This window comes from Phallusia mammillata, chromosome 2 (assembly GCF_965637545.1).
Source record: "Phallusia mammillata chromosome 2, kaPhaMamm4.hap1.1, whole genome shotgun sequence".
NCBI classification, from domain to species: domain Eukaryota; kingdom Metazoa; phylum Chordata; class Ascidiacea; order Phlebobranchia; family Ascidiidae; genus Phallusia; species Phallusia mammillata.
This window is the reverse complement of record NC_137253.1, coordinates 20,088,642-20,107,309: the sequence shown is the minus strand read 5'-3', so window position 1 is coordinate 20,107,309 and position 18,668 is coordinate 20,088,642. Positions and strand designations below refer to the sequence as shown.

At 37.5% G+C, this 18,668-nt stretch overlaps 3 protein-coding genes across 3 annotated transcripts; all 3 read left to right on the top strand.

Annotated features, from left to right (window-relative positions):
* Positions 1-363: 363 nt before the first annotated feature.
* LOC145212221 (protein unc-93 homolog A-like) lies at positions 364-5,143 on the top strand. Its single transcript, XM_080080266.1, has 8 exons — positions 364-1,742; positions 1,807-2,001; positions 2,247-2,455; positions 2,564-2,746; positions 2,808-2,991; positions 3,112-3,305; positions 3,372-3,606; positions 3,851-5,143. Exons 1-8 carry the CDS (start codon positions 1,643-1,645, stop codon positions 4,111-4,113), a joined length of 1,563 nt encoding a protein of 520 aa, XP_079936392.1. The 5' UTR covers positions 364-1,642; the 3' UTR covers positions 4,114-5,143.
* A 2,409-nt stretch (positions 5,144-7,552) lies between these two features.
* On the top strand, positions 7,553-11,359 carry LOC145213114 (retinol dehydrogenase 7-like). Its single transcript, XM_080081351.1, has 8 exons — positions 7,553-7,561; positions 7,762-7,824; positions 7,886-8,042; positions 8,100-8,258; positions 8,316-8,418; positions 9,202-9,359; positions 9,555-9,724; positions 9,802-11,359. The coding sequence occupies exons 1-8, from the start codon at positions 7,553-7,555 to the stop codon at positions 9,877-9,879; spliced, it is 897 nt and encodes a 298-aa protein (XP_079937477.1). The 3' UTR covers positions 9,880-11,359.
* A 115-nt stretch (positions 11,360-11,474) lies between these two features.
* On the top strand, positions 11,475-17,703 carry LOC145212222 (UNC93-like protein). Its single transcript, XM_080080267.1, has 9 exons — positions 11,475-11,589; positions 12,024-12,113; positions 12,190-12,384; positions 12,449-12,654; positions 12,711-12,878; positions 12,955-13,159; positions 13,241-13,440; positions 13,873-14,107; positions 14,307-17,703. The coding sequence occupies exons 2-9, from the start codon at positions 12,026-12,028 to the stop codon at positions 14,555-14,557; spliced, it is 1,548 nt and encodes a 515-aa protein (XP_079936393.1). The 5' UTR covers positions 11,475-11,589; positions 12,024-12,025; the 3' UTR covers positions 14,558-17,703.
* The last annotated feature ends 965 nt before the right edge of the window (positions 17,704-18,668 follow it).

Sequence of the window (18,668 nt, the reverse complement as noted above, 5' to 3'; positions counted from 1 at the left end):
AATGTCCGTTTCCATTTGAGACCTATATTAAGCGACATACACCATGTAATACGGATGTTGCGGTTGCCCAATTGGTTGACCTCGCGTGCCGACAATAAATGCTCTTTTTGATTTTAAATGTATTGTTAACTTTCTGGCAAAGTTTAGAGTAATGGGTGTTGTATGTGACAAAAGGAAACAGTTAGTGATTTAGTAGTGCGAAATTAAAAGGAAACTTGATTTGATGCATGACACCGCAACCCTCTATGTCTAGGAACTCGGCACAAAGGATTATCGCGGGTTTAACGCGCCAAAGCAGCTGCTTCCTTACTATGTGGCACTCGGTTTAAAACTTGTGATTGTTATGCTTGCCCAAAGTATTTGTGAAAGACAGCGGTCGACATGTACAGGGTATCTAGTTTTCTTAGACATTGTTGCGGCTTCAATGTAACCTACAATTGTGAAAGAGTAAAGTATAGGTGAACTTTTTGCAAGCGACTTTTTCGAAATACTAGTTTGTCGACGTTTGCAGACGAAGCGTCTTTCGCAAGACTGTCACTTTCCTTGCGCAGCAGTTTCGTTTATGCAGTGAAAAGTCTGGTTTTGAAGTTGAATTTCAGTTTAGGCCGTTTTCTGTCAAACGAAAATTGTATTGACACAGCATTAGCAACTATGTGCCAAAGAGCAGCTCTGTATCGGGTTCCAATCCCCGTTGTTAAGTAGGAAACATGCTTACAGAAACTTCCGATCTCTTATGGTTGATACAAATTGCCAACATCATTCATTGTCAATATTTCATTTTTTTTTACATGAAGTCAAGTTGTTTTGTGTAATATGCTGTAATGGATCGTGAGTAGCGTGGCAAGTTCAGTAGAGCAGAAATAATGTTCAAGTGTGAAAACCAGTAAATGTTAAACGTCTACACTTTAGCTGGTGTTTATGGTTGGGCTTGAAAGCCAATTTCACTACTTAAAGGTTAAAGTAAAGGTCTTACAACTTTTATTGGAATGGGATGTTTGCGGCCGCATCTTCAGGAATGCTTATATTTACTGGCTCAAAATAGTGTTAATGTCCTATATAGTATTTGCCACATAAATACTTTGCGTATAACTTGCTTTGTACATGTACTGTAGTCACTGATTGTACGCAACAATCTGTCATAATCATCTGATCGGAAAAACAGCTTGAAGCATGTAGCTACACAACCGATTAAAACTTTGTCTTTTGACTTCGCTGTTCGGGCCGCGTTGTCTTTGCGCATTAGGTGTGTAATAACTAATGATGTGTTGCAAACAGCATAAATTCCAAAGCTTTTTGTGCTAGGCAAACCCGCAAATTGAACTTTCGGGAAAACAATCAGCGATTTGAGGACTGGGGTCTTCATGTCTGACACGATTACCATTCCAACTATAATGTTAAAAATCTACGTTTTAGTAAGGTCAGGATTTGCCATGAAATCAACCTGCCCTTTCGTGGTCTTGCTGATTCATAGTAATGACTTTACATAGATATTTTTCAGAGTCGACTCTGGTGTGGTTTTAACATTTAATGTGATGAGATAACAGTTGATGATAAGCTGTGTAAGAATTGGACAAACAATCAACTGAGGCTTGAGCTAAAGCAGTTTTAATCTATTTGGTGTTACGCGTATTCAAAGTAAAAAATGACCTCTGCAAGCGAAGTCGAAAATGCGAAACGTCAAATCCGAAAAAGTCTGTACATTTGTGCGGTGGCTTTTATGATGAATTACGCTGCTTACGGAGGTAACAATTAGCGAAAGCCTTAGAGATCACAGCTGTTTGATCTAAAAATGTTTATTTTTTCTAGGACTAGTTTTTCTACAAAGCAGCATCAACATCGAAGAAGGCCTTGGCACGAAGGGTCTGGTTACGGTATATGCGACTTCAGCGTTTTCGACCATACTTTTTATCCCGCTTTTCATCGACTTTAAAGGCGCCAAGGCAGCGATCGTAGCGGGCGAGATCGGAATTTTAATCTACACGTTGGCAAATTTTTATCCAAGTGAATGGTTTTCTTATTTTTTAATTTACTTAAATATAATGTGGCTGGTACTTGCATGCGAATTGTATACAAATCACTGGTTGTTTAATTTTGTTTAATTATGTTTATCGCTGTTATTGGAATGTCACATTTACATTTATTTAATGATAGCCTACCGTGATACACTACGATAACATTTTTCTTATTTACTGGTGTAAGAGGTGATAAATCTATATTTGGTCAAAATTTGTGTACACACTTTTCAGGTTGGTACACTATTATACCAGCTGCTATATGTCATGGCGTCACCGAGAGTGCTTCCTGGGCGGGAACATCCTGCTATGTCACGTATTTGGGTGAAAAGTACAGCGAACTAATACGGCAGCAAAAGCAGAAGTCAAAACGGGCGATTAGTAAAGAGTCATGCGTCTATTGGTTTTTCAGTATTTTCTACGTGTTCGCGTATTTTTCTCAGGTCAGTCGCGTTCGTCTTTTCAAGCCCGCTAATCAGTTTAACCTAGTGGTTTTTGTTTTGGTGTCGAGGTTTGTTTGGCGTCGAGCATGACCTTAATTAACTTTAAAGGTTCTTGGAAGTGCAATAGTGAGCATTGTACTCTATGGCCTCAGGGACAAAACCGTCGATGCAGACAATTATATGTTTTCAAATACATCAAAACCCAACGCCAGTGTGTATACCGTTTCTGCCATCACGGTCAATACAACATCCGACGATTCCTGGGCATTATGCGGTGCCAACTACTGTCAAGTGAGTTAAAAGCTTTGTACTTTGTTGTTCTCCAATGTATTTCCGCATTACGTTTTTACAGGAAGGAATCGATGCGGAGCAATTGAGCAAATACAAACCGAGTTTGAATTCAATTTATTGTTTGTTAGCTTTGTTTGCTGGAATGCAAATAACTTTTACTGCAGTTCATGCCCTCGCCCTGCCCACGATACCAAGTAAATATGGAAGTCACTCACTATGCCACACACCAATACACCACAGAGAAGGTAATGTGCTAAATAACAGATCCCAAACACATTTGGGTGCCCTTTTTTATCCAATAAAACTTCAGGAGTTTCGCTACACCGCAGTTAGTTTTTACACATGGCTTTAATCACGTTTTGCAGCGGGATTGATCAAGATCTGCAATCAAGGAATTGTGACGGCTGTAAAAAGCGAATTAAAACAGACCTTTCAGCACATTGTTTCACCTTTACACCTGTGCATCTTTCCCTTGGTTTTCTACTCGGGGGTGTATATTGCCTTTGCCATGGCGGAATTTCCAAGGGCATTCGTGTCTTGTACAATCGGCGTAGAATTTGTAAGTGAGAATTATTTTCCGTGTTTACAATTTCGTGCGCAATGCCTATTTGTGTTGTGTGCACAGGTGGGATTTGTGGCCATGGTTTACGGTTTATCGAGTATGGCTATGTCAGCTACTTCCACGAAGTTGATTCCTTTGCTGGGAAGAAACGTGTTTATCAGCACAATGTACTTGTTCCACATCACAACTTTCCTTCTGTGTCTTCTATGGTCGCCATCCATGAGTATGATCTGGTTGATTTTTGCTGCGTCTGCTTGCCTTGGAGCGTGCGACGGAATAATGACAAATATTGCACAAGGTAAATTTAAGTGATGGCAGCATACCTGGACACAAAAACAATTTTATAATTAAGGTATGACTTAACCTCACACTTAACAAAGGCGCTAATTGCAAGGCAATACCGAAACATTATCAACCTTTTTTTCTGGTCATGAAATGTCCCGCGTTGTGTGTTAGCGAGCCATTGAATTAGTTTATTTAGTATCTATAGAGCAACTTTGTTGCAACCGACTGGGTTTTACATATTGATTCTATTTATTCAGGCATGTTTGCCACTTACTTCGAAGACAAACTTGCGATCGCTTTTAGCGTGAAAAACCTTGCCAACAACCTTGGAATCGTTGCCGGGACAGGCTGGAGCGAATTGTTTTGCGTCGACGTTAAGTTGTACATACTCTTTGGTCTTCTTTTACTCAGTGCAGGAACGTACGCGTTTGCCGAAAAAATGTATAGGACAACGAAGTACAAAGACTTACCTGTTGCTAACCACAGTACTAACAACAGAAGCGATTTAGTGTCGGCTTAGATTGAATTGCGTTGGCTTGAGTCACTGGGCAGATTTAAAGGTGTTTATATAATTACACGTATGTGCAATCGATTGCAACAAGTTTGTGCGACCAAATAAGTCAACAACATTTTTTCCAAACTGTTTTGCAATGTTTAAATCAGTTTACAGCTATTTCTTAAATTAACGAAATGAAATACTAATGCGATTTTTACTTCGTACGATTAACTGTATTATACTTTGCCCTGACGAAGTGTGGGATAATTTAAAAATCTTTAAGGGATTGTTCGCGATTAAATGTTTGTACTGGTAAAAGTGAAAAAAATTTGTTTATTTGTTTGTTTGTTTTGTTTCGTTAGTGGGCAGCACAACGCCTAAATACGTGTTGCACACAAAGAACTCGTTTCAAATTGCCTATTGCATTTTTTACCTATTGAACTATAGTGACTTTAAACTATAGATTAGGAGTACACAGCGTTTTCGCTATTGACGGTCACATAACAGGTCTTTATTTTACCGACGGTCGCCAGGTGTACCCTTGTTTTTCGTTTACATATTACTGGTGGAAAACATGACTTTTCTTGGATTCATAATATATCGAAAAGTGCGTATTGATTTATAACTTACACAAAAGATGAGTTGAGTGATTTGTCGATCGTAACTGCTGAAGCAACACCATCTGTATTGTTACGCTTCACGTCTTTCCAGCGCAAAGGCATCTATGCAGATCAATTTTACGCCAGATCTGACAACGAGTGTTATTCGAATCATATTTCAACATGTTTATCGTAGAAATTCGTCTTTGCGGTCGCAGGATGTGCACCCCTGCTATAGATCAACACTTTAAATTCCGATGTAATACCGATCAAGTTTCTCTCCAAGATGTCTTAACAGAAAAAGCAGCCACTTTGCCAGCACCAAGAGGCTGCGTGCTAACCACTAAGTCAATTTGGTGGCGTATGTGGAATGTGTACACAATTTTTAACTCGTAAACCTTTTGAAAAGCTTGCTTATTGTTGAAAGATTTGTTATTAAATTTTTTGTTATGTTATATATATTTAGGAAAGTTCAATAGTAAAAATGAGCGTTGAATATTAACCAAACACTCGCCTTTGGTTGGTAAATTAGTAGCCTAATACCGGTTTACTAATGCAACAAGTTGCGCAAAGATTTCTATTGCAAAATAAGTTGTGGCTAATAACAACCCAATTCTTGCAGCGAATAGGATACACCAGGTAAATTAAAGAAACCTTTTATCATAACAGAGATAATAGGTTCGGTACCACCAGTGTTTTTTAACCTTTGGGTCGCGACCATCCTGCAGTTCGGGTTTTAGGTGTAAGACAGACAATAACGGCGACAACAGCGACAATTACCGGTGCATCTTAAATATACAAGTTCTTAATATAGCTCGATGCAGTTGTATTTTGCTTGGTGTACCTGTCTAATGCTAGATGCACCTTCACCTAGCGATATAAAGATGCACCAAACGAAATAAAGGTACACCAAATGATATAAATGTGCACAAATCGATATGATGGTTCACCAAACGATATTAAGGTGTGGCAAGCGTTGATAATAATGCATTAAGCGATCCAAGCGATCCAAGCGATCCTGTATATTTTAGATGCACCCACAATTAATGCTTTTAGCTTGTGTGAGAGATCTAAACCTATCCTTTGAACAGTCACTACAATATATATTTTTATACTCGTCTATTATCCTCATAAATACCCTCCAAGTTAAAACACGGCTTATTAAAAATTAAAAAATTACAACGAGTGTGGTCTTTATATATTATAGTACAGGTGGCAAATGTGAGGACATGTTAAACGGCAAGTCGTTTAACTTGGTATAGTAAGGAATGATTATACAAGGGGAATAATAAGTCTAAGATTGAGGAGAATTGTTACGACCAATTTTAATCCTTTGTAATGGAAGAATTGGCGAGAGTTGGAGAATTAAGATCAGTGGTTCTCAAACTTTTTTGTTGTCGGGGCCAAATGATATTTTTTAAGTGTGTAGGGAGCCGCAAAAAAACGAAACCTTAAGAAAATCACTAAAGATTATGACTTTGAAAGCTAAAATAGGAATGTTTGGTGGTTTTCTGAGGTCTGGTGCGAGCCGCAAAATAAGTAGTTGGGAGCCGCATGCGGCCCCGAAAACCGAGTTTGAGAACCACTGATTAAGATGTAGCTCAAAGCAAGTTTTGAGGTTGTTTTTGAAGTATAAGGCAATTACCGTAAAACGAAGTAGGTAAGGCAAAATAAAATACGGACATATTTTGCGTCAACACATGACACGAAATGTGACGTATACACGAAAGTTCTATGTAACACTTTAACAAACCGTGTCACGGCCTGTACATAAGATCCCTCCCTTTGCTATTTCCGAAAACGTGTGTCGATTGATATTGTTTTGTTCATATTGTTCGATGAACTCTGTTGCAGTTCCTTGTATACTTTTGGTTGTAAGCGTCGAAACAAATGGTTGGTTCTTAACTAAAGGTAAAATTATAATTTTATCATAATTTGCAACACTCGTCCAAAACACTTACAGTGTATGCTACCTTTTCATGGGCTGTGACGTAATTGGTTGGCCTTTTTTCATCTTACTGATTATATAAACGCAATGGTCTTTCTTGTGTGCCATCTCCCTCATATTCATAATGATGTAAGCTTCTTTAACAGTCACATGCCTAGTCGGCGATATACCACTATATCAAACAGAGAAACACTACACGTGGTATACTGTTCTGGAACAAAAGACCCATTATTGTACAGTTTTTAAGAAACGAAAATCTTCATTACATAGAAAAACAGATGGACTGGTTGGTTCACATTATTTCTAAACAAAGCAAAGTCGAGCCTGTGAAATATTGGACAAAACATACAATTTTCTTTCTTTTAAAATAAAGCATCAAAAATTTTGGGAACCATTAGGAAAATATTGAGGACCATTAACCTTTCCAGCTGTGCTTTATGTAAGTAGCACCACGAGGTGTACTATTTACATTCCACAATGCTGCCTATTTTGGTCCAATTACTTTCAATGCCCTTTGTTCATTACCCTGCCCTACGAGTTTTCAATTAGCTTGCAATAATTACCTTAAACCCTATAATACGTAACCCCAACCCTAATAGTCCTAACCGTCAGCATTTTTGGAGATATACCATATTAGATAGGTTTATTCTACTTTGCGCCACCTATCGAAAATTAGCTAAATGTGCGACTGACGTGAGTTATGGTATTAGTAGATTTTCCCTTATTTCTAGGCGTTTGGCCTTTGTCACTGCAACAACATTTCTTTCACTGCGACAACTTTTTATTTTGCCACATTTCTTTTGACTCTCTTGCTGTTGAAATGTTTAAACTTGGCGGCAGCTCCAAATTGGAATTTGATTGACTTTGCTTAGTATGCATAGAGGCCAAAAAATGGTTGATTGTTTACACAGTAAATATGTGTGCCGTATGATATAGGTTGCAGTTTAACTCCGCAGTATGTCTATCGAGCGCTGTTGAAAATGCTGTGGGCTTTAGTTTTGCTAGGTGTTGGTTTGGTGTGCTATGGGCTTGCCCGTTCAGTGAAAGTGGCCAATTTGCACAATAAGCATGTTTTTATAACAGGTAAACAATGCACGTTGCTGCTGGAATATACAGTAACAATAGTTTTTGTTAACAGGCTGTGACAGTGGATTTGGAAGATTGCTTGCATTGAACCTAGACAAATTGGTTTGGATGAATTTGCAAATCTCGTTTTGAATGGTTAAAAGTAGATTGTTTTCGTTTGCAGGGCGTACATGTGTTTGCAGCATGTTTACTAGACAAGTCAATTCAGGAACTGACTGAACAATGCAGTAGCAGACTTGTTGCAATTAAACTGGATGTGACAAAATCAAATGAGCTACAGAAAGCTGTGGAGTTGGTAAAGAAAATCCTTGGAACCAGATGTAAGTGGTTTTGGTTATTTAATTTGCTTCGCTTTTGAAAGCATCTACATTGTTCAGCACTCTGGGGCCTAGTAAATAATGCCGGTGTAGCTACTCCGAATGGACCGTTTGAATGGCTTACCAAGAAAGATTACCAACAAATGTTTGATGTCAACCTTCTGGGCACTATTGATACCACTCTACATTTTTATCCTCTGATTCGCAAAGGCGGTGGAGGTGATATTGCAAGATTTAATGGGTCTTGGCTAAGAGTATAAATTGCTGTTTGTACAGGAAGAATTGTTAACATTGCAAGTCAATTAGGGCGATACGCACCATCAGCTGCTCCCTACGTCGTGTCAAAGTTCGGAGTTGAAGGATTCTCTGAGGGTTTAAGGTAGAAAAGCGCTATTTAGTAGAGATGTACCGAATATTCGGTTTGCCGAATTTATTCGGCCGAATCGGTCATTTTTGCAAAGATTCGGTTTCGGCCGAATAATTTGTTGCGATTCGGCCGAAACCGAATCTTTCACGAACACAAATTTAAAGCGTTAAACATGTCTTTTCTGCTCATTAAGGTACCACGGAATCTTTCAAAAGCCCAAACATAACAAAAATCGCGTCAATTTTTATCTTTTTCAACACATTATCGTTTTTCCCACTGTAGTCAAAAAATTAGTAATTCATTGGCAGGTTGCCAATCATGCTTGAGGTAATTTTAAACCCCACACAACTGAAATAAGGACGAAACACGACTATTAGTTGCCTGGTAGATGAACATTTTTTCATGTCTAACGCGTAGCGTACGACTTTGCATGACGTCATAATTGATTCGGTTGATTCGGCCGAATTTATTCGGCAAAACCGCCGAATATTCGGTTTCGGCCGAATCGAAATTTCGCCGATTCGGTACATCACTACTATTTAGTTACCTGATGTCAAACATTAACTAGTAATGTTCTTTCGACGTAGGTAATACATTTTACAACCTGAGTGCTGCAATTAAATAGATCTGTCGCTTTTAGGCAATCACGACATAGTAATCAATTTATATATAAAGCATGTCTAAGCTTTTACAACAAATACTTTTTAACGCGAAATAAATTTCAAGTCCATTTTTAACAGAACAAAAGGCATCCTAAGTAAAAACACTGTTTGATTATTTAACTGTCAATTACAGTAAAGAAGCGAGTCAATTTAACGTTTCGGTTCACACGATCGAGCCAGGGTATTTTAAAACCAATATATTGGATAAGCAGAAAGAGAGTATCAACACCAAGTGGAAGAATCTCGAAACAAGTGTACAAAACGAATATGGGGACGAATTTCGACAACAATGTAAGTTTGATTCAGATGGAATTCATTACGCGTCGTAAGATGTTTTTTCCAGCTAAAAAAGTTTCCCACAACTAAGTTTAAATACGACTTGTTACAACAGTATTAAACTTACAAAATGTTACAACAGTATTAAACTTACACACAATGATTTAGACCACTCAAATATGCTGTACTGTGCAACATTTAAATTTTAAGATTTGGACGTCATAAAACAGTTTGAAAAAGACAGCTCGGAAAACGTTCAATGGGTTGTTGATGCTTTAGCCCATGCATTGACTGCGAGATATCCCAAAGATCGATACGTGGTTGGGTACGACGCTTTGTTTGTGTATATTCCGATGGCATATTTGCCCTCAACTATTCAGGTACAATTTGTTGTTATTCAATTTTAATAATATCACTGGAGCTTACACATAGAAATCGTTACTTTTATGCCCTCTAGGTTTTGCTGCTGAATATTCTTGGGAAACTTACCGGAATAAAAATACCAATAGCTGCCTGTGTCAGGAACAGAAAATGAAGTAAAATTCCATTGTGTTTTGTCTTTGCAATATTGCTTCGATAAATATAAAAAGAATCAATTGTTTCATTAAGATATTGTATGATCACTTTTTAACTAAAAACAGTCATGAAACAGAATTGCTTCAAAAGCTGATTGAGCTGCAAATTTCTACTTCGCAAGACTGGGCCTTACGTTTCTACATTTAATTGTATAAGGAAGCAAAAATAAACACAAACAGAGTCGTTATCTTTAGGGGGGTGTGAGCTAAATATTTTTCAAGGGTGGCTAAATGACCTAAAGGCAGAGCTAAGCCTAAACATCCGACGTCCTTATCTTGTTCAGAACATTTGCGTGTGAATACTGCGGGTATTTGTCAAATTTGTGGATTTTTTTACACAGTGGTCCTAAAATTGCCCAAATAGCATGTTTGTTTGATGGAAGGGTCTTTGATAACACGAAAAGGCATTATTTTGTGCGCACTGTTTCAAAAATTTTTCAACAAGTATTTTTTCGTAATTGCAGAAAACAAGATTTATTTTCATTTCGTTAAAGCAGGAAAACGAGCGTTCTAGCGGCATCTTTCCTGTTCCGGCATGATTTTGTTTGTTTTAAATTATATAGGTCAGGTGTTCTCAATTGGTGGTTCATTGACTATTGGTGGTCGATGACTTTTAAGGTGGTCTATCGGACGTCGATTATACCGGATGTGCTTTAATTTAAGCATTCATGTTATTCTTGGAAGTATTTTGCAAAGAAACATATATTTAAAGCCAAAATACTTACTGCATGGAATGATCCACGATGTTCGTTTCTTTAGGCGGGTGGTTTGTAACTGAACAAGTTGAGAACCAACAATTTAAGTGTTTAATCACCTAACCACGACGCTACACTTGCAGGAGATTGGCTATTCTCAATGGCCACTTCACCAATGTTGCGGTTACGCAGTATTTACAAGATGGCGACAGGGGCGAGTATTTACTTTTCCGAGGGTCCAACTAGTTACGTTATTTAGGGCAGATGGAGGGCCAGAGCGACCACAATGTATTTACAGGCTATTATAGAGCAGCAAAACGGTCTTTGCAGACGCCGTAGCCACAATAAAGATGCGATCAGGCACATTATCAAAAAAGTAAGTTGACTATTCAACGACAGAAAGCAGTTCTTCGAGCATTTGCATTTGTGCAAATCCGTGGTCATGTCTCAGTGAATCGAACAATCGTTTTTTATGTGGCAAGTCCAGAGTAGGCTACTGTAGCCTCAAGAATCAACAACCAAAGTGGAGTTTCAAATAATTTGGTTTTACTTTTCTTCTGTGTTTTGACCGTTTTTTAAAAACACTACCACCAGCATACAGGCTTTTGTTTTCGATATGACCCCTGCTGGCTTGAATGAGTCATATTTGCTGACAGCAGCAAAATTGGTCAACTTTTTTATTTTCTGTCTTCTATAAATCCAATTAACAGATGTAAATTTAGTTTTCTGAATTACAGATGTAACATTTCACTTCAAAATTTTCAATAATAGTCATAATACAAAAGAATATTGTAGTCGTAAAGGCACTAGAAAACGAGATCAAGATTTAAAAACTGGAAGACTTACGCTTTGTTTGAACAGCTTGCAAGTAATTTCCAACTAGGTTGCCTTTGTTTTTACTAGTTTTGTAAATGATTTATTAGGTCAACACATTTTCACCAAACTGCGCGACCAGAACGGCAAATACAAAGAAAAGTAAGATATATTTTAATCATATACTATTAAGTCTTATTTTTTCTTCATTTCTCGTGTCACTGGGCGTAGGAAGCATTGGATTGTTTTCACGCAGATACTTTGTTTTACAAGTGGGTAGAAACAGAGAAAGCATACTATATACTTCAAAGGTCGGGGTATACATATGAAAGAATTCACACTGTGTCATTTTTAATTTGCTACGTAATTTAACATTCTTTGCAAGGAGTAAACAGGGCGAGTACTGTCTTATAGATTTTCCGTTATTGTTGTTGGTTTATTTAGAAAATAGAAACTTTGAAACCAATGATTTGTTTTGACCGTTATGAAACGAGCCAAATTATGTAACTAAAACACAGTTGCTGACAGCACAATCCTAGTTTTTTTGTATGTATTGGCGCACTTTTATACGAAGTACATTGTATCTATATTGGCAGCCATGAACCCGACCTATACAAAGAAGGATGTCAACAAATTAACATGGATTGTTTATGTAACTTTCATGGTGGCTGGCGCTTCCTATGAAGGTGGGTGATAAAAACCATTGGTAAAAATTTACCCTTTTTGCGAAAGCTGCTACTTTCTTGTTCGTAATATACACAGGGGTTTTAAACCTACAAAGCAGCATAAACGTCGGGGAGGGATTAGGAACAACCAGTGTACTTGTCATCTTTGTTACGTCAGCATTTTCTTGTTTATGTATCATTCCATTTATGCTGGATTACTATGGTGCAAAGTGGACGCTGATTTTGGGCGAACTTGGATTTGTCGTTTACATTGCTGGAAACTTTTATCCAAGTATAACAACAATTGGTTTTGTTGAGTTTTTCATACATAGTAAATCGATGATCGTGCTTTTCAGCTTGGGGAGTTCTAATTACCGTATCTGTCATTCATGGCATTTTGGAGAGTGCGCCATGGGCTGCAGTGTCCGTTTTTGTGGCGTATTTTGGTGAAAAATATTGGACTGCTTCGTTGAGTGCATCACAACAACATTCGTCCAGAAGTGCAGAATTTTACGTCCAACGAAGTTTTGCACGGTTTTATGCAATGGGCTCTTTTGGAGCTGTACGTTTTTGTTTGCAATGAAAATCTGTGAATGCCGCCATGTTGTATGTTTGAAGGCTATATGCAACAGCATTACTACATTATTTCTTCGTGGTTTGAAAACAGAAAGTGGAAAATCATATCATAATACAACAACGATGAACTTTTTTGAAAATTCCACCGTGGCAACATCAATAGACGAGAGAAACAAAGAGTTACAAACTTGTGGCGCGAATGATTGCCAAGTAAGAGTCCCTTAATATGCATTTTTTCTTACTGAATTTTCGCCATGCTTGGTGTTTTTGCACGATTTGGTCATAGGCAAATTATATTTACAACGGAACGGAAGATCAACTTGAAAAATTTCAACCCAGTGTTCTTGGAATAAATTTGTTGTTGGCAGTCTTCATCACTGCAATATTGATCGTAATGGGTGTTCAAGCCTACTATTTGCCTAATCCACCATCATATCAGGAGCCTTCGGTGGAAGTATTAGAGCGTCAGGAAAACGATACCATGCTGAAAAGTAAATTTTCAAGTTGTTGGTTGTTTTAACTCAATTTGATAACAAACTGCCTGAAAGTAACTTACTACTTATGATTTTCAGGCGACAACGCACAATCTCATGAACCTGTGCGACCTGAAAAGCACAATTTTTATGCTCATCTATCTGCTATTTTCCGTCATATATTCTCGCCATTGCACTTACTGGCGATGTCAACATTTTTCTATTATGGGTTGACATACGGTTACAACATTACCGAATACACACGAGCCTACGTGTCATGTACTCTCGGCGTAGAGCAAGTAAGTCTTGTTGAAAGCATTACACAACTTACATACTACACTAATTCTTTTTAATTCATGTTGTTGTCAAGAAGTTCAAAAACTAGCTTGCTTTATCAAAACATTATATATTGCTTTAAAACACGACCCGCATACAATTGAACGTCCTTTACATTTTGGTATTAAGACACAATACTTGGCAAAACGGTTGGAAGTTAATTTCTAACGTAGCCTACATTTGTGGGGCGACTACACAACAGGTGAAAAAATGTTTTACGCTGACCTGAAAACGTAGTCATGGTGTATGAGTACATAAGTTACAAACTTCCGGAGTAGACGAGGTGCCCTGTGATAGAGCTTATGGAAGGTGTTCCACTTAACATCTATGTACTTTTTCTGGGTGTTGCGACTTAACATCTTTTCATAAAATTAAAAAGTTTTTATTTTGTTTAGGTCGGTATTGCAATGACAGTCCTTCGTTTAAGTGCCGCAATATCTTCAGTTGTTTTTTCGTTTATTCTGCCTCGAATGGGTATAAACAAGTTTTTGGTACTACTGGTGATTATACATTTAACCGGATACCTTCTTGGCCTATTTTGGGTCCCAACAACCAGCAATCTGTGGTCGGTGTATCTGCTGGGGATGATGCAGGGTGTTAGCGAAAACTCGATCACTATTGTCAGTGAAGGTTCGTAATGTGAAAAAGTGGGTTAGGAACGATTTAAATTAACGATAGTTCTTACAACTTTATCGCCATAACTAAATATGTTACACAACCAGCTGGCAATAATGTTTCAATTTTACTTGTGTATTTCTAAGTTGGCTGAATTTCTACATCAGTATTTTTCATCAAGTCATTCCAAACACCGTTTCTAATTGATTTTTAGGTGTGACAGCAATCTACTTCAAAACTAAACTTGGAATCGCCTTCAGCATTAAGAATCTTATCACTAACTTGGGAATCGCCGCGAACGGCGGATGGAGCACGAGCTTTTGTGTTTACGTTAAGATTTACATTCAATTGGGTGTTTTAGCTCTATCTGTGTTAACTTTATTTGGGGCACAGGTGTACTTCAAAAAGAAAAAAAAGCAAGGGGGCAAACCAGAAAAACTGACATTAGAAGCAGTAAAAAGCTAATATGATGGTGCCGCTTCGTAAAGGTGCCTCTTAATTGATTTGCTCATTGTAAATAACGTGTTTTCTAATGTTAGCCATTCAATACCAGAAGCATTTTATTGTAGTTATTGATGCGCTGAATCGTCGTTTGTTGCTATAAGATATTGCCAAACAAATTCGACCAAAACAACCACATCATTTTGTGACGTCACACGAACCTGTACTTCACAGTTTTGTCATAATTAAACTTTTGTCGCCAGACAATTTGAAGTGTAAGAACAAGATATCCATGTTGCTAGCCTTCAAATTGTTTGCCGATTATTTATGTGTCACGCGGCGGTGGTAAATAGCCTACGCAGTTTAAAGGATGAAAAACGACACGCTTTGCCGCAAAATTATCAAGGTTTAGATCAGCGGTTCCCAAACTGGGGTCCGCGGACCTTTAGGGGTCCGTAAAGCAATTTTGCGGGGTCCGCGAAAAGGTTGACGTGCCTCTATAATCTTATTTGGCGTCAATTTGTGTCACTGAATAGGTTTAAATCAAAGTACAATTAGAGATCCACTGCCTCCATTACTATACGATAGATAGCCTTTATTGCACGACAACTATCAAGAATGCAATTGTTTGCGCACTATCGTAATGTTTTCTGTCTTGTCTGTGATGTCACAAACCGTCTTTGGATGGTTGTTATGTGTAATTTTGCATACCTAATAAGCTAAAATTCTGTAAATCAACTGTCGTATTGCTAAAATACACCTTCAGGCTTAAGGTCCGCGAGTCCTCGATATAATGGCAAAGTGACCGTTTTGAAAAAAACAATGAAAAAGTTTGAAAACCACTAAGTTAGAAAGTTGTTACATTAAAAAGAATCGTGACTGCACTAGTGTACTATAAGAAACAATGGTTCATTTTTCCTATAGCATGTTTTGATTTTTATAGGGCCGCGAAATATCAAAATAATTGCAAAGGGTCCACCAGGCAAAATTTTTGGAAAAGTTTGGGAACCGCTGGTTTAGATGATGGCATTTACTAAAAGCCTAAAAGTCACAAAAACTATTTTGTTCGGTCAAAAACAAATCTTTGTCCAAATAGGTAACGTGCTTGATAAATTTGGCAAACCGATCAAAGTTTTGTTACCATTCTAATTTAATATTACCGATGCTTATTAATGCTGAGCTTGTCCATATGTTCTTATTTCGAACCTCTTTAAAATTTAAATAATCGTTGTTGTAGTTCTGAATTATGAAAGCTTTGAACCGTATTTGATGGATGATGTCTAAATCCATCAGCGCAATTAATAAATGAATAGGGCAATTATTTTTTGACCTAAAAAACGAAAAATTTTGAACAACAAATTGAAAATTTTGACATTAAAAAACTTGTTTTTTGACAAAAGTTTGACGTATGCAGAACTCAAATAGTTAAATTACGCATTATTGTACAAAAAGTTAAAATATGACTGTGGGCTAATCTAGCTAAAGCGAAAGAATGTGCAAAAGTCTAACAGAAGGGCAAAAATCTATCAGACCTAGCCTATATTCTGAAAAGGGAAATGAGCTAACTAAAAATCACTGCCAAAAAACTGCAGCTAAGACACAACAAAAACTGTTTCAATACATTTGTCTAAACGAAAGATACATGAAGTATCTAAAGCAAAACCCAAGCAGGAGCCGCACCTAACCTACAGCTGCCGTAAAATGACTTGGGACGTAGGCTACCAAAATTTTACACGTTTTGAAATGTGTTGAGCATCACACCTTACCAACCTAATTATTTCACTTAATGGTTTTTGATTCACAATATGTAGACAATAGGCCATTTACAACCGTATAAAGTAGGCTGCAAGGTGTAAAGCAGTGGTTCTCAAACTTTTTTTGTTGCGACGCCCCTGGACAAGTTTTTCTGGACTTGCGACGCACCAGTAAATAAATGTTAATGAGGAAACTTATTTTTAAAGTTGGGTTTATTGATACAACAACAAAAAGCCACGAAACAGAACTTTTCGGCGACGCCCTTGGAAAATTGAAGCGACGCACCAGGGCGTCGCGACGCATAGTTTGAGAACCACTGGTGTAAAGTGAAAAGTTTACTGGCAGTCCAAACCTCTACAACACCACGACAATGGAGTTTGTAAAAAAATTTGACTTGTAAACAATTTTGACAATTTTTGACCTATTCTAAAAATGTTGACAAATTTTTGACTTTTTTTGACAAGTTAAAAAATAATCGCCCTACAAATAACATAAGCGTTCCTCACAATAATACATTATAATTGTCAAAATCAGTGTTCCCAACCTGCGGTCTGCGTGAACTTTTGTGATGGTAATTGTGTGACAAACTTTCTTTTTCCAAAAATAAATAAATATCGGATTTAAATCCCCTAAAATAAGAAAAACTAGGTGGCGCATGAAAGATTGAGTTATTGCGTCACGATGTGGCTGTGGTTCAACCTGTAGGGTTAAACAATTTAGCGCTTGCAGAGCAAACATGAAAACTTTCGTCAGTTCTTTTTTGTACTGGTTGTGGTTTTGTCACAACCAGAACGTCAGGCTGGGTAGAGCAACTAACACGATACGTTACGCCTGATCCAAAAGTGCTTAATTTTCAAAACGGTATATCTCAAAAAATGCTAACGGTTAGGGCTATTAGGGTTGGGGTAAGGTATTAGCACTTAAAATTCAATAAAACTAACCCAAAAAATTAGTTACTAATGTAAATTTTTTTTGTAAATATTTCCCAACCCAACCCATTTATAGCCGCTAAATAAATAATTCAGCTCTTTACGCCACCTATCGAAAATTAAGCACTTTTGGATCAGGAGAAACGTATCGTGTTAGTAGCTCTACCGTCAGGCTGAGGTGCTCACGCCAAAATTACCATCAGTTTTTTTCGATTCGAGGGCCGCATCACAGAGTCGTATTTCATGAAAAGCAGCCAATGTACTTAAACTGTTTGTTTACAAATTACTGTTTAAAAAAAAGATTTATTTGATAATGTCCCGTATCCTCGTGCCTTTAAGATTTTTACCTTTACCCATAAACTAAACTGAGCAGTTTGCATCACTCTTTAGCTGTTTATGACGTCACGATTTACATTGTTTTACCTGCTTATTTTGTATCGTTCGCTCACAATGAGCTAGTACAAATACAAACGCACATTCGTTTTACATGCATTTCCTCATCATCTATTACCGACAAACAAATTAAAATCAGTTACCTTCGAATGCCAATACTCATTAATTCCATCTCAATTAACAAAAGAAAAGCTTATGTTCGCGCATAATAACGAAGGCAGTCTTGCGTGTGATGTAATAAACTGCCATTGTACAATATTTAAGCGTCTGTGAAACCATAGATACTAGAAAAACCATAGATACTATCTGTGAAACCATAGATACTTTATAATATCTATGGTGAAACTAGGTGAACTCACTGCTGTATGTTGTTCCGGGGTTATGTTTGCAGTAAATTAACTTTTAACGGTATAGCTATATTTTTAATATGTATAAAGACCAAATACCTTCGAGGGGCGGATAAAATGCCTTCGCAGGCCGGGGTGTAGTTTGGCGACCGCTGGTCTCGGGCTGTTCAAGGGTTCGTTTGCAATTTTCTGGTGCGCAAAGCAACATAGAGGCCTTAAGTTTGATTGTACCAGACGTTATACTAGACACTGCTATAAACTGACGACAAAAACATGCCGTTGACATGAAAAATGACACTGTTGCTACATGTTGAGGTCTTGAAGAGTTGCAATCTCAGCACCTTGTCGTGCACTTACACTTAGACGTGGTCATAAAGTTTCGCACAAAATATATTTACCTTCGTACAACTAAATATGCCTTGTAATATTGATGTTGATGTCCTAATGTATGCGATTTTTTGCATTTCGTTTTTTTATGTCTCCTTTCAATATTGGTGGCTATTTATAACAGCTGTTAACATTGGTAGCAATAGATTTCGAGCTTTGGCGACTTTGTACAGCCGCCAAGAAACATGAAATTGAGTTAATTCTGTTTGGATAAGATCGGTTAAGTTTTTATTGGGTTCTTTCAGGCTAGTACAAAAGTATAGGTAAAGGAAACAAGCAAAGGCTAGACAACATTAAACACGGAAATGAAAAGTAAGTAATATT